The sequence below is a fragment of the Silurus meridionalis genome, chromosome 16 (assembly GCF_014805685.1).
Source record: "Silurus meridionalis isolate SWU-2019-XX chromosome 16, ASM1480568v1, whole genome shotgun sequence".
Classification (NCBI taxonomy): domain Eukaryota; kingdom Metazoa; phylum Chordata; class Actinopteri; order Siluriformes; family Siluridae; genus Silurus; species Silurus meridionalis.
The window spans coordinates 5,929,677-5,943,366 of NC_060899.1; the positions used below are offsets into that span (position 1 = coordinate 5,929,677).

The following is a 13,690-nucleotide window of genomic DNA, read 5'->3' on the forward strand; positions in this document are numbered from 1 at the left end:
CTTCAGTCAGTCGATGTGTTCCTTCATTCATTACAAAGTCTGCACACATTCCTTCAAGTAAAACACGACGTTGGTTCACAGGTTGATTTGCTGTAAATGTTTTGAGAAGAACAAAATCTAAACCAAAGAAGAAAGAAATCAGTAAACCGCCTGGATACACTGCAGTACTCGTATATAAAGCTCTAGTGGAATTAAGTAAAGGCAACTGAACTGTATAATAATTTCCAGGACGTCTCTCACTACTCATCCAAACGGCTTCAAGGTTTAAAAAGGGGGGAGCGATGGTGTAGATTTACTGAAAATCACCCGAATGACTGAAAATCTGCAGACGGTGCAAATGTTTTCGTCTGTTTGCACCACTTTCAGGATGAACCCACAAGAATCTTAGAAAGTAACCAAAATAAACTCCACGTTGTTTCAATTAACAACCAACACATTTGAAAAGTTCGATTGAAAAATGAGAGACTTTTTACACATTTTCATACTTTATGTCCAATCAGGTATAAACATTACACATTCCATGCAACGTTAAGGACACTCAGTACAGTCCACCGAGTCTCGACTTTAGCTGTAAGGCAAAACATTTCAGTTGCGGATATATATATGTATTTATATATATATATCAAAAAGGACCGTGTAAACAAAGTACATATCATAAAAGGCGATTTACAATCTTTGGTAACTGGTTGATGTTTATAGCAGGGGAATTACACCTACCGAAAAAGTCTAGCCGAAAATTCCGTCCCACACAAATACAGCGACGTTCACTTTAAAATCACTGTAACCCCAGCAACAGTTCGAACATTTCGGCCAGTGTTTTGGGGAGTTTCTACAACATTTTAGATCATAACATTCTATACAAACAAGAGGAAACGGACAAATGAAAAAGAAAAAAAAAAGAAAAAAAATCTAATTAAAAATTTTTTTATAATAATTCATCAAGTGCTGGTTATAAAAATGTTCCCCCTTTGGTTTTGGTTCTACTAGCAAAAGAAAAAAAAGTTCAAAAGACATTCACGATTTCAGTGAGCAGACTTATAATAAATGGGCAGGCACATACTTTAGGTCAAATGTGACTCAATATGGTGACTAACCGCATGGTTTTGAGGCAGTGGCGATTAAAAACAGTTGAGCAGATGTGAGAAGACTCGTACGCAGGGTGAATTTAAGTTCCCAGAGTTCCTACACATACATCAAAACCGAAGAAAAAGACTGGTCCTAGGTGCTTCTAGTGTCAAAAATAGTATTTGCGATAATCTTAACATAAATCACCTGATTACAGTGATTAGGTTCTGCATCTAGGTAGTGTGTAGTGCTTCTTTAGACTCGAGACACAAACAGTAACTGACCCGCCCTGAACATCCTCGCTGCTAGTTTATGGGCTAACAGTTACGTGTAGGAGCTCGACACAGAGGAGCCCTTTAGTACCGTCGAGGTCAGTCCCCTGCATACAAAACAAATGACAGGTCGCTCCATGAATAAATAGTTTGTTCCCAAGTGGAAATTGTGGACATTCTGCGAGTCTGCTGGTACACTGATTAGCTGGTTAGGTGGCTGTGGAATGGCTGATCTTCAAGAAAAAGCGGTGGGACGAGCAGTTTGTGGCTCGTGCTCTTCAGGGTAATCTGCGTCGTGATCGAGATCAGGGCTGTGTCCATCTCCCATCTCTGGAGACATGGAGCTTTCCAAATACTCCCTCTCCATCTGCTGCCCTTTAAATCCAGCATGTTGTCTGCACACACAACCAAACCACCTCGATCAGAGAAAACCGCAATAACGTGCATATAAAACGAACAAAAACATTCAGCATGATGGGAGACAAATCGAGGGGAAATAGTCATCAGGCGCATCTAAACCGTTAAAAAATAAATAATATATGCTATATTGCTAAAGGTTTGCAGACACCTAGTCATAAGTATAGTATGTGCTTTTTGAGCATCTCATTCCATATTTAGTTTCAATTTGCTCTTATAATTCACTCCACTCCTCTGGAAAGATGATCCACAAGATTTTGGAGTCTCCTTGTGGAGATTTGTGCTCATTCAGACACAATGGTGTTAGTAAAGTCTGGTACTGGTACTGATGTAGGTAAGGTGAGGAGGCCTAGGGTGCAGTCAGCGTTCCAAATCATCCTAATGGTGTTCAAAGGGGTTGAGGTCAGAGCTCTTTAGAAGGAGATCTTTCACTCTAACCTGAGCAAAGCACATCTTTATGGAGTTTGCTTTGTGCACAGGGGCATTGTCATGCTGGAACAGGGTTGGGTCTCATAGTTCAAGTGAAGGAAAAATGTCATGCTACTGCATCAAGACACCCTGTGCCATTGTGTGCCCTCGGGTTTGTGCTAATAGTTTGGGGGAAAGAACCACAAATGGCTGGGAAAGTCAGGTATCCCAATACTTTTGCCCATATACTGTATATAATGCATGTGTGTAAAGAGTCACTCACAGAGCAGACATAGGAGACAGATCGAGGCTGGAGTCACTTTGGGAGTCATCATCATGATCCGGGGCACTCAAACCTTCATGCATTACGCTGACCAGAGTCTTGAGACTGGAGACTCCTACAGATGCAGAACCATACAGTGGCAAGCTGCTGTCCGCCATCACAGCCTGCGACAAAAACAACATGTCACCCACGTGTAAGCACAGATTTGATCTGGAATCGTATTCATCAGATGGTAATATAAGTAGCGATTTCAATACCTCTAGTAATGAATCAATGGAAGTATGGAGTAATTTGTATATATTTATGATTATAAAAGCTACAGTGGGCCTGATTTATCAATATTCTAAGTTGTGTAAATGTAAATGTGTAAGCCAGATGAAACTGAAATGTTCTGCTGGATTTACAAAAGTTTCACAAACACTAAGCAAAGTTTCTGAGCTACTTGGTGTCATGACTACTGAGCGCGAGAGAGAGAGAGAGAGAGAGAGAGAGAGAGAGAGAGAGAGAGAGAGAGAGAGAGAGAGAGAGAACAAAAAGAACCAACTGAGTGGAAAATTATCATTATGACTTAAAAGTCAAGAGCCGAAACAAGAACATCTGATTTCCTCTTGAAAAGAAGTTTGAGATGAGAACCTCTTTATCTTAACAATTTTCTCTGTATAAAAGGATTAAAGCCTGTACTTTATTTTACCCTGTTTGTCTTTAACATGCAATTTTACAGTGGAGCAACACTCAACCAGACTTTCTCTTTTATCTAGGTGGCTATCATTAGGTGATTAGATCATTGTTTTTATATATGATTTTATATGTGCTCTCAGATATGAGCACAGTTGAAGTGGCAGGTTGGTGACTGTTAGCTTCTATTTGTTAATTACTTAATGTGACAGGCAGTTATTTTTCTTTTCACATTCGTTCGTGTGAGCGTTTTTCTGTTTAGAGAGCAGAATTCTTAATATACCAGCTTTTTACTTACTTGAAGAGCAGACAAAGCAGGACTCTGACCAAGACTTGACTGGATATTCTTCACCAGAGAGGGTGATCTACAGATACAAAAGCACAGGAATAAAAAAATAAAATAAAAAAAAAACTAATTATGCAAACATTTAAAAATGAAACTCTCTGCCTCTACCACTGCAAAGTGTTATCAGGTTATGCATTTGAGATTTGTGATCATAATTTATCTCAACAAGTGTTTAAAGGGTTTATTTGGAATTCTCATTTGTAACTGGGAGCAGGGACACTGCAATAAAATCTCTAAAAATGTTTTTTCTTCAATAGCATTTTCAAAGATACATCTGCCTTATAAAATGTACGACAAGAACAATCAGACTCGGTGCTGTCCGGAATAGAATAAACTCTTTACCCAGTGATCTTCTGAGGTCTTCTCTTTTGAAACTCCATTTCATCCACAGTCCAAACAGCCCCTTTCACATTCTCCACTCTCACAAAGCACTTGTGGAGACTGAGGTTATGTCGTACTGCGTTCTACAAGCCAAAAAAAAAAAAGGTTTCTTGGGTTGATCTCCTAATGAGGCTCCAATGATGAAACAAAAAAATATGATTGTAGTCTTGTAGCAGAAACTTTACCTTCCATGTTGCTGCATTGCGTCTGAAATATGCAAAGGTTCGAGTGAACCAGTTGTAGATTTCATTTAGTGTTAGCTGCTTTTCGGGGGACTCAAAAATCGCCTGCAAAAAGACCAATTCAGAATAATCTATTTAATCCATACACTGATAAAAAAATAGACATGTACACAATTTACAAACAATTAGTGAAAATCTAATCATATGAGGCACTAGTTTGTATCATGACTTATGAGCAAGGCCCTTAACGCCTCCAGGGGGGGGCGCTGTTTAATGGCTGACCCTGTGCTCTGACCCCAGCTTCCAAACAATTTGGGATTTTCACTGTGCTGTAATGTATATGTGACAAATAAAAACTAAACTAAACCATACTATATCCAATATATACTATACATAACCTTATACAAGCACCATAATGTCACCAGTCATAATGTATTCACTGTTTCAAATCGACTAAAGCTGGTTTAAAAACAAGCTAAATGTAGAGGTGCCCTGACAGCATGACAACCACACCTCCAAAATCCCCCCAAAAACTCCTACAGTGCTACACGTCAAACATGCCTCAGGCGAATACAGATCGAGTAGGAATGAGTCGACCCTTGGAAGTCCAAGAGCAAGTGAAAGTATTTGTTATGCTGAAATGCATCCGTGTGTCTTGGATGCTCGGATGCATTTTAGCTGGACACACTAATTACTCATGTTTATAGAAATACAGTTCCAAATGCACACATTCCATTTTACTGCTATAACAGTACACCTGGGTTTAATAGTTCAAACTGGCTAAAAACTGCAAAAAAGTTGTTTTAGGAATAAAAGTTGAAGCGTGTGCACTGAGATTAACGAGATGTTCCACTCATCAGCATTATTGTTTATGACATAGCTAAAATTGATAAGTTGGTCACACGTCACACTACAATTACAGAACTGTCAAGTGTCAAGATTCACGCAGGTACAAAGTCCTAATGCAGTGTGCGACTCCACCTGGTGTAATACCTGCTGTGGCAAGCAATTGTTCCTTACCTGCCTTATCAAAGCTGCATATGTAAACGGGGGTCTGACCTCAGTGCTCAAATAGAACTCCTTATTCTGTACAATGTCTGAGAAGCAAAAACATAAGCGAAACAGAGAATGCAGTCAAAAGTTATGCCTGAGTTCTTGTGACACATATCTCAACTAATCTAGCACTGGAATTTAAAGACGGATGCAGGGTGTGTCAGTGGAGTTGTGGTCAAGAGTCAGCTGCAAGAAGCAGACAGAAATCGGCAGGTAACATGTAACGATATTCACCTGTGTCTTATTACTGACAGTCTACCGATTTGTGTGTCTTTGAGCTTTTAGTAACTGCCATAACCACAAAGGGGTGAGAGAGAGAGAGAGAGCGCTCCAGGCTGTTTATTTTTTCCCACCGTGCTTTTCAGGTCACTTTCAAAAACTCAACACAAACAACTTAACTGAAAAGAAGCCTGCAGCTTTCACCCTCTTCAAATTCATGCTCTGTTTGTCTTTGTGTGTGTGTGTGTGTGTGTGTGTGTGTGTTTGTGTGTATTTCATAAACTCAGCTAAATTCTCTCTGCCTGGATAAAGCAGTTACTGAAAGTACAATAAGACACAAATAAGTAAACTGGCATTAAGACACAGGTGAGAATCATGAGGTGTTACCTGTCAGTATGACCTGCCTCCTCTCTGTCCACAGTTCACACTTAACCCTTGTGTGTCAGTGCCACTCAGTTTGAATACATTTTGTGATACCGTAAGATTAAAAAAAAAACTAAAGAGAAAACTAAAGAAATGTCTTGTGAGCTAATACTATTAAGTGCAATCAAAACTTCCAAATTAATGTTTAAAAAAGTGCTTTTGACTGATTGTGACATTAGAGCACAACTGACCTTGGTCCATAGCCAGGTTGCATTTGTCAGAGTAGCGTTTGCGAATGGGCCCCACGGTGTGCAGGCTGCTGGGGATGATGACACTGGGAGTCTGAGGGAGTGGTGTGAGTGGTGTTGATGGTGCTGTGGCACTTTGGGAAAGGCTCATGGAAGGAGTGGGCTTGGGAGCAGTGGCCTTAGCCAGTGTGAGGTTGGAAACTAAATTCACCTTCAGCAACACACACAACAATTACATTTTCAACCGAATCATTTACTTTTAAAATATGATCATCCACTTCACATGGGTTGTCATGTCAGACTGCAATTTATTTCACTAAACATTACAATGCAAACAAATGCAGGTACCCCACAGTTTAGATTACTGTCAGTGTGCTACACCACAGTTAAGGTACCACAGAGACAAATGTTGCCGCAAGCCTAGCAGCAGAAAGCGAAATAAATAAAGGTCAAGAAGAAATATATTTAAAATGAACTGAAACTGTGATGTTTTCCAACATCAATGTACAATTCCATGATGTGCATCATCAATCAAGTGTTTCTAACACAATAAGTGTCCATTACCTTAAAAACATAAAACAGTAAGTTGGTCTGTGCTAGAGGACTTACTGGCTGTGGAGTTTGTTTAGGCTCAGTAGATTTGACATGGAGGTGGGCCATCATGGCCTGGAGACGTTCTTTGTCTTTCGCTAGCTGTTTGGCAAACAAACAAAGATGACACAAAGATAAATCACCTGCTCGCAGTACTTTTCCCTAAATAATCCCAAATATTCTTTTGTTCTTCATATAAAATGTGCTGCTCTGAATATCAAACATCCAATGATTTTTAGAAGCTATAACAATAACTTTTTATTCACATTTTTAAACATTTTCTTTCAGCAAATATACCTCATAGAGTAGTAATGTTGAAACGTACATATCCGACATAAACTTACATATCTTTTTAAAGCAAAAACAAGGTTTATTCATAATAACCATTAGAAATCATCTGCAGTCAAATGGCATTGGGTCTAAAAAACATCCCAAATCTTTTCTTTCTTTTTTTTATATCACCCAATTTTTTTTTTTTTTTTTTTATAAGACTAAAAAAATACCTGGAGTTCAAGCTGTTGAACAACCTGCATCTGTACTCTGCACTGTGCTGTGCTCTTGTCATCCAGTGCATGCTCACTGTTTAAATGCCTGCAGGGAAAATCCAGGCTCATTAAAACCAAACAAGAACAACAATGCATTACTACAGCCACAGGTAGCTATGATCCCAGTATAAACATTACTTTCCATTTATTATAATGTATAAAAAAAATCCACAACTGGGCCAAGTGACATTGCTGGAGTATTGTGATTATAACAAGCACTAGGGGGCAGCTTAGTATAACGTGCTACAGCCTGACATTTTGCATTTAATCTGGTTCTAGGTTTCTGAGGGGGAAAACTCACTTTTGATGGCTGTGGAAGTTTGTCTGTCCTGGTTAAAGAAGAATATTTAACAGTCCTTACTGAGTATTTCATCAAAAATAAAACACTGTAAATAAAATCTACATCACAAGTCCAGAGATCTGGATCACTAACAAACTTTTAGTGAGTTTAGAATCCATATCTAGATATCACGTGATTGTAAAAACGACACAAAATCCAAACATCCAATTCATCAATTTCCTGCTAGGATGTCAAGCAGTTCAGAAAAGGTGGTTCATACACATGCACAATTTAGAGCACTGTTTGTTATTTTTTCTCAGAAGTCATCTGCTGTGTCTCTTATCAATGTTTAATAGTATAAACCTTCAGAAAGGAGCAACAAAGCTTTACACGGGAAAAATATTAATGTACACACAGCACATTCAGGGCGAGGCCAGGATGATGTGTGCTAGTTTAGTGTGTTTTTAATAGCCTGACTTAGAGTGGAGCTAGAGAACAAAGGCAGTGTTGTGGCAATAAGGCAGGGCGGAGACGCAGAGAGAGAGAGCAGGGGTCAGGGTCAGCACAGGGGGCACGCATAAACATCCTCATGCTGTTTGTTTTGGGAGGGATGGGCCACATCACCATGGGTACACTGTTTATCACAGAGCGGTGCAGCTCAACCCTGAGGGGCCCCACCACTCCTCCACCACAGGGGAAGGAGGGGAGGGAGGAGAGAGAGAGAGAGAGAGAGAGAGAGAGAGAGAGAGAGAGAGAGAGAGAGAGAGGTGGGGGATTTCAGAAAAAGGAAAGAAAGAAAGGCAAATATTGAAATGAGCCGACAAAGAGAGTCAAAAGAAACAGGAAAAAACAAAAAATAAAACAATGAAAGATCAAGAGAAAGACATGTTTTTTTTTAATTTCTTTATAAAGTATTCTTTATAAAAATTGAGGATTTTAAATAAACATTGTTAAGTGATGGTCAGAAACCTTCAAGCTATACTATGAGTCAGATATTTAGTGATAAAAGCTGAACTCAATTCTGGCCTGTGAGTCAACCAAGTCTTTAAACAATTGTGCTCGGTCAACTGAAAAAAGAAAGACAGGAAGAAAGAATAGTCTGCTACTGCCTAAACACAAAGAAAGCAAAACATTTTAATTAATCTGTTTTCTATCCATAATAGATTAATGCATAGTGCTCATGAAAAGAACAAGACATTACTAATAAGGAACAAAGAGAAAACAGAAAGAGAAAGACTCACTTGAGGAACGACTGGAAGTCTCCTAACACAGCCTCGCAGCCAGGCCACTTACACACACCGTGGCTATACAGAGGGTGATTGCTCTGAGCCTCCTGTGAACTGTAACGCAAAGCAAAAAGCACATTTCATTTAGTGGATGGCAGTGAGCTCGAGAGATTTATCCATCAGTTAAAGAGTCTAGTCGATTTATTTTATTAAAGCTTATCATGCATCAATAAAAAGAGAGCTGACCTGCAACGGAGCGCTCCATTCTGTTAATATCATTAATGAGACTGACATTTATAAAGATATGTTTTGTCCGTCACCATTTTTTTTTTATGTTTTGCATCAACCATCTTCCTACTTCACAGAATTGTATTAAATTGAAACTGCTGATCTCAATATTAACTAAACCGAAGAAGGTTTCTAATGTGCATAGATTCCACACGTCTCTGTACTGTCATAGAAAACACTTTTCTTCCTAAAGATATGACTTTTAATGGTGTTTTTGATAGTAATGGTGGATCTACTTTTAATAGGTATTTTCTATTATTGTAAAGAGAAAAGTGTGCATTTCTCACATAACTGTCAATGTGAAATCAAACGATGTTTGCCCACAAAGAAGAGTGTCAACAATTCTGAAACAGACTTGTGGAAACAGGAACAAAAATATTAATAGAATATACTTCAATTATATGGTCTGGTGTAACTGGAATGCCCTGTATTATTAAGAAACCATAGCTGGGATGACCCTTCAATCTTTATATGTTCCAGACCGGTTGCTCTGCCTCATATAAACAAATGATCTCACAACCTGCGCAGTCAAAAATGATACATAGCACATTTGACAATCAAATGATTCAGCTTTAAAAGAGAATGCAAATACAATAAAATTTGTTTACAGAGTTATTTGCTCAGTGAACCAGATGAAGCTCTAAAAATCCCACCCCACACATCAAAGGCACAACAGCACAGCAACACATTAAACACGGCAATGACTCACTTCTATAGAGTTTCAGCTAACTCTGTGAACTGACTTGTTGGATTTCATTTATCTGTGGAGCAGTTCATTTTCTTCACTGGTTTAATTGGTTTTCTTAGCAAAAACATAAAGCAAGGAAATAAAACTGGCAGATTTAAAATAAATAATCCATCGGAGGGCAGGACTGTAAAACTGCACTCAGTTATGGTCAAAGAGGAGAAAAAGAAAAAGAGAGTAGGGCTATATTAAAACGAAAAGAGAAAAAAAAAGACAGCACGACTCTATTTTTCAGTAAGAGGAGTGCAAAGCCTCGCTTTTCATGCCAATGGATGCACTTAAGGTTTTAGTTGCAGGCGCCACTTTGCCAGGGCAGAATTTACATGACATATGAACCTGACCACGCAGTCCTTGAGCATTCACCCTGAACTAATATCAGCCACCAGAACTTCAGCCAAACAATAACAGACACACAGCAGAGAGGACGAGTCTGAGGACACAACGCAATGACAGTTGTCCTTCAATATGCTCAGCAGTAATCCACTACAACCTTCCTGTAACAGACAGCACTACACAAGCAGCCGGTTATATTTACAGCACCTCCCAGAAATGTAGATACTCTACAAGGTAAACAATTCTGCTCAGAAATAAAATGAAGTGTGCAAAATAAATCTGGGCCTCAATTATAACTGAAAATAAAAACCTACTTGTCAATTTTAGCCTATTTACCAACTGAAGCATGCACTGGTATTACGTGTCAAAATACCCACAAATATGCTAAATGGGAACATTCACAATAAAGCATCGATTCAGTTCTGTTTAAATTTGAGCTTCTAATATTGCAGACCTTAATATAGTGATACATTAACCAACATGGCTGACACAGATCTAGTACTCATGAACACGCTATGGTTTCAATTATACAACAGTTAGCTTCAACCTTGCAAACAGACTGTTTGAAATGCATTCTTCCCATGCTGTTATATATAAAAGCCTGGGCTTTGTCACCAAATCTGTATCATTTCGCTGACCACAGGTTGCTAAGTAACAGAGGCGGTCATGTTACTCCAAGCTGTTTCGAATCATTAACCAACAAAATTAGAAATGATGACTTACATCATGTAGCCTACTTTGGTCAGATTCGGAAGAAGAGTGTGACTACCATCATCACTGTTCTTATTATTACTGACCTCGTCGTCATTATTATTATTGCTATGTATTATCCCCTATACAAACGAATGCGTTATAACTGTGACTGTTGTGTAATGTCATAACATACACGTGCCATATCTAAATCAGAGATGGGCGAAGTTCAGCCTACAACTTCTGAATCATTTTGAACCATTCTTTGAGTTTAAAAAATAAGGTACACTACAATTTTCCTTGCTGCTATGCGACAGACAAGCAGAATGAATGTTGTTTTGCTGGTATACCGATATTTAAAATAAAAAGTGAAATTTCTCCACAAATATTACGATGGAACCAGAGTGAAGACATGGTGCAAAGTTTCCACTCAAACATTTCTTTGATGTCTGATGAAACGTCTATATAACTTCGAATTGAAGGTGATGCACTGCGCTCTGTACAATGTTATGTGATGCTAAACTCAATTCATGGTGATTCAAGTCTAATTTTTAAGCTTATAAAAATCTATTTTGACTGCTTCCCATAATAACACTATTGTGACTTGGTTGCAAAGTAACACAACATTTGTTCTGGAACTACTTTTCTGTGGGAGCAGAAATAAGCAACTTCATAGCCAATGTAGCCGGTTTCTTGTTTTACGTTGCCGTCACTTGTAAACTGGAGTATAAAAGCAGTTCAACACTTAAGGTTGCATGCTATCCAGTATAACATCACAGCCTAAATCTAAACCGCACCCCTTGTGTCCTGTTTGTGCCTGAGATCAAATCACAGACATGATGTTACTTTCAATAACACACTTCCTGTCTTGGTCTAGTGCTAAAATTTATCTACAACCTAAAGAAAGGAACATATGAATAAGTGTGCATGTTGCTTGCAGAAAAGCAGGTTTGTGCATGTGGTTTGTATATCAGGCATCACCAGGCCTGCAGGGTATGTATAATTATTCTAGACTGGCACACATTTACAATAATATAATGGTGCCCTAATCGGAGACCTGCCAATAACCTGCATAGGTGAGAATATGCCAGTCTGCAAACTGTTGCTTGACTTGTTTTTAATTCCTGCACCACAAAATAAATACCTAAAATATATAATATTAGTCTTGAGGACGAAAACAAGGTTGAGAAAACAATTTATCAGAAAATTTGAAATTAATAATTGAAATGAGTTTCAAATCGACCGTTTGAAACCAGTAGAGTTGAGATGATGAACCAAAGAGTGAAGATTTCTACTTTAGTGCAGGACTATTAGAAATGGTCATACCTCTCTCGCCTGATTGGCCGGGGTGTGTGGTGTCCATTGGTGCTGGGGTGCTGGTTAGGAACGGGCGGTTTAGAAGAAGAGGGTGATTTGTCACCGCTGCTCTTTTCCTCTGATCGAACCTCTGTCACATCTTTCCACAACTTTTGCAGCTCTGCAGGAATCAAACCTGTTTAACACATCAGGCCATTTACTCCCTCACATAACCATCATCTTGCTTTTATACGATTGAACTTCATTGAGGTTAAAAGTAGTCTCTAAATCCAGTATTAGATAAATATGTTTAAGACTTCCACTGAGCTTCAAATATTAACTCTAAGATATCAGGTGTGTTAGGAAAGCTGTAGTATGAACCAATAGTTCAATGGCAAAGATAAGCAATAAAAATGAACATGGGAGGAATCTAGTTTTTTTCTTACTCTGGGGAAGTGAGGTGAGAGCTGTGGCCGGGAGAGTCAGCAGCCCTTGCCTCTGCAGATGCTGCTGTTGAAGAGAGAGGAGCTGCTGCTGAACAGCCATCTGCTGGGCAAGCATCTGCTGCTGGAGCGAACATTCACACGCCAGTGTCACTACACATGCAATACCCATACAGTCTACATAACACCTACAGAAGAAAGCTATAGGTCAAGCTGATCAGGACTGTTGATCCCTAAACTGTAACCGAACTATAACCCCAATTCCAAAAAGAATTCCAGAATTAATTGATTTTTAAATCTCATAAACCCATATTTTATTTACAATAGAACATTATCTAATATCTATAATAAATCAAATCTCTGTGTGCTAAGGACAAGAGCAAAAATCAATATCGGGTGCCTGTGACCTGGCGTTCAGGCGGCACTGCATTAAGAACAGGAATGATTCTGTAATGGAAATCACTGCATAGGCTCAGAAAATCCTTCAGAAATATTTGCCTGTGAACACAGCTCGCAACAAATCCACAAATAAAAGACAAAGCTATATGATGCAAAGAAAAAGCCACATGTGAACATGATCCAGAAACTTCACAGTCTTTTCTGGGTCAAAGCTTATTTAAAATGGATCAAGGCAAAGTGAAAAACAGACGAATCAAAATTTGGATGGCATGAAAAGGAATGGACCAATCGGCTTATAATCAGCGTTCAGTTTAAAAGTCTGCATCTCTTAATTAGTATAGGGGAGTGTTAGTGTCTATAGAATGGAAAGCTTACAAGTTTGGAAAAACACCAGCAATGCTGAAAGGTATATACAGGTTTTAGAGCAACATGGGTTCCATCCAGATGACGTCTTTTTTTAGACACGGCCTTGCATTTGCTGAACTGCTATATATATATATATATATATATATATATATATATATATATATATATATATATATATATATATATATATACATATACACACACACACACACACACACAGTTCAGACCTTTCACCATTTGAAAACATTTTGTGCACCATAAAACACAAAAAATAACAAAGAAGACCCAGGACTGTTGAGCTGCTAGAATCCTGTATCAGACAAGAATGGGACAACATTCCTATTCCAAAATTCCAGCAACTGGCTCTCAGATTTATAAACTGTTGTTCTTAAAGGACGAGGGGATGATACACACATTGCCCTGTTCCAATGCTTTTGAGTCATGCACCCACCAAATTCTCAATTGTTTTGTTTTTTTACCTCCTTAAAATGATTTCCTCAGTTTTCCATAAAATTGAATCAAATATGGGTTTATGAAATTTGCAAGTCGTTGCATTGTGGTTTTATTTACACTTTA

The 13,690-nt window shown here is 38.5% G+C and overlaps 1 protein-coding gene across 6 annotated transcripts in view; it reads right to left on the reverse strand.

Moving 5' to 3' along the window:
• Nucleotides 1-466: 466 nt before the first annotated feature.
• Nucleotides 467-13,690, reverse strand: part of foxp1a (forkhead box P1a) — a 43,755-nt gene continuing 30,531 nt past the window's right edge. For 4 of the 6 annotated variants that reach the window (XM_046869716.1, XM_046869721.1, XM_046869720.1 and 1 more), the window contains 12 exons: nt 12,353-12,473; nt 11,937-12,102; nt 8,570-8,668; nt 7,007-7,094; nt 6,522-6,605; nt 5,916-6,123; nt 5,050-5,126; nt 4,033-4,134; nt 3,809-3,930; nt 3,419-3,485; nt 2,446-2,609; nt 467-1,732 (listed from right to left, as the gene is read on the reverse strand). In XM_046869716.1, the coding sequence (XP_046725672.1) occupies nt 1,573-1,732; nt 2,446-2,609; nt 3,419-3,485; nt 3,809-3,930; nt 4,033-4,134; nt 5,050-5,126; nt 5,916-6,123; nt 6,522-6,605; nt 7,007-7,094; nt 8,570-8,668; nt 11,937-12,102; nt 12,353-12,473 (1,458 nt within the window). In that variant the 3' untranslated portion in view covers nt 467-1,572. The remainder of the gene's footprint in view (nt 1,733-2,445; nt 2,610-3,418; nt 3,486-3,808; nt 3,931-4,032; nt 4,135-5,049; nt 5,127-5,915; nt 6,124-6,521; nt 6,606-7,006; nt 7,095-8,569; nt 8,669-11,936; nt 12,103-12,352; nt 12,474-13,690) is intronic. The other 2 variants (XM_046869718.1, XM_046869717.1) reach the window with 2 other exon arrangements.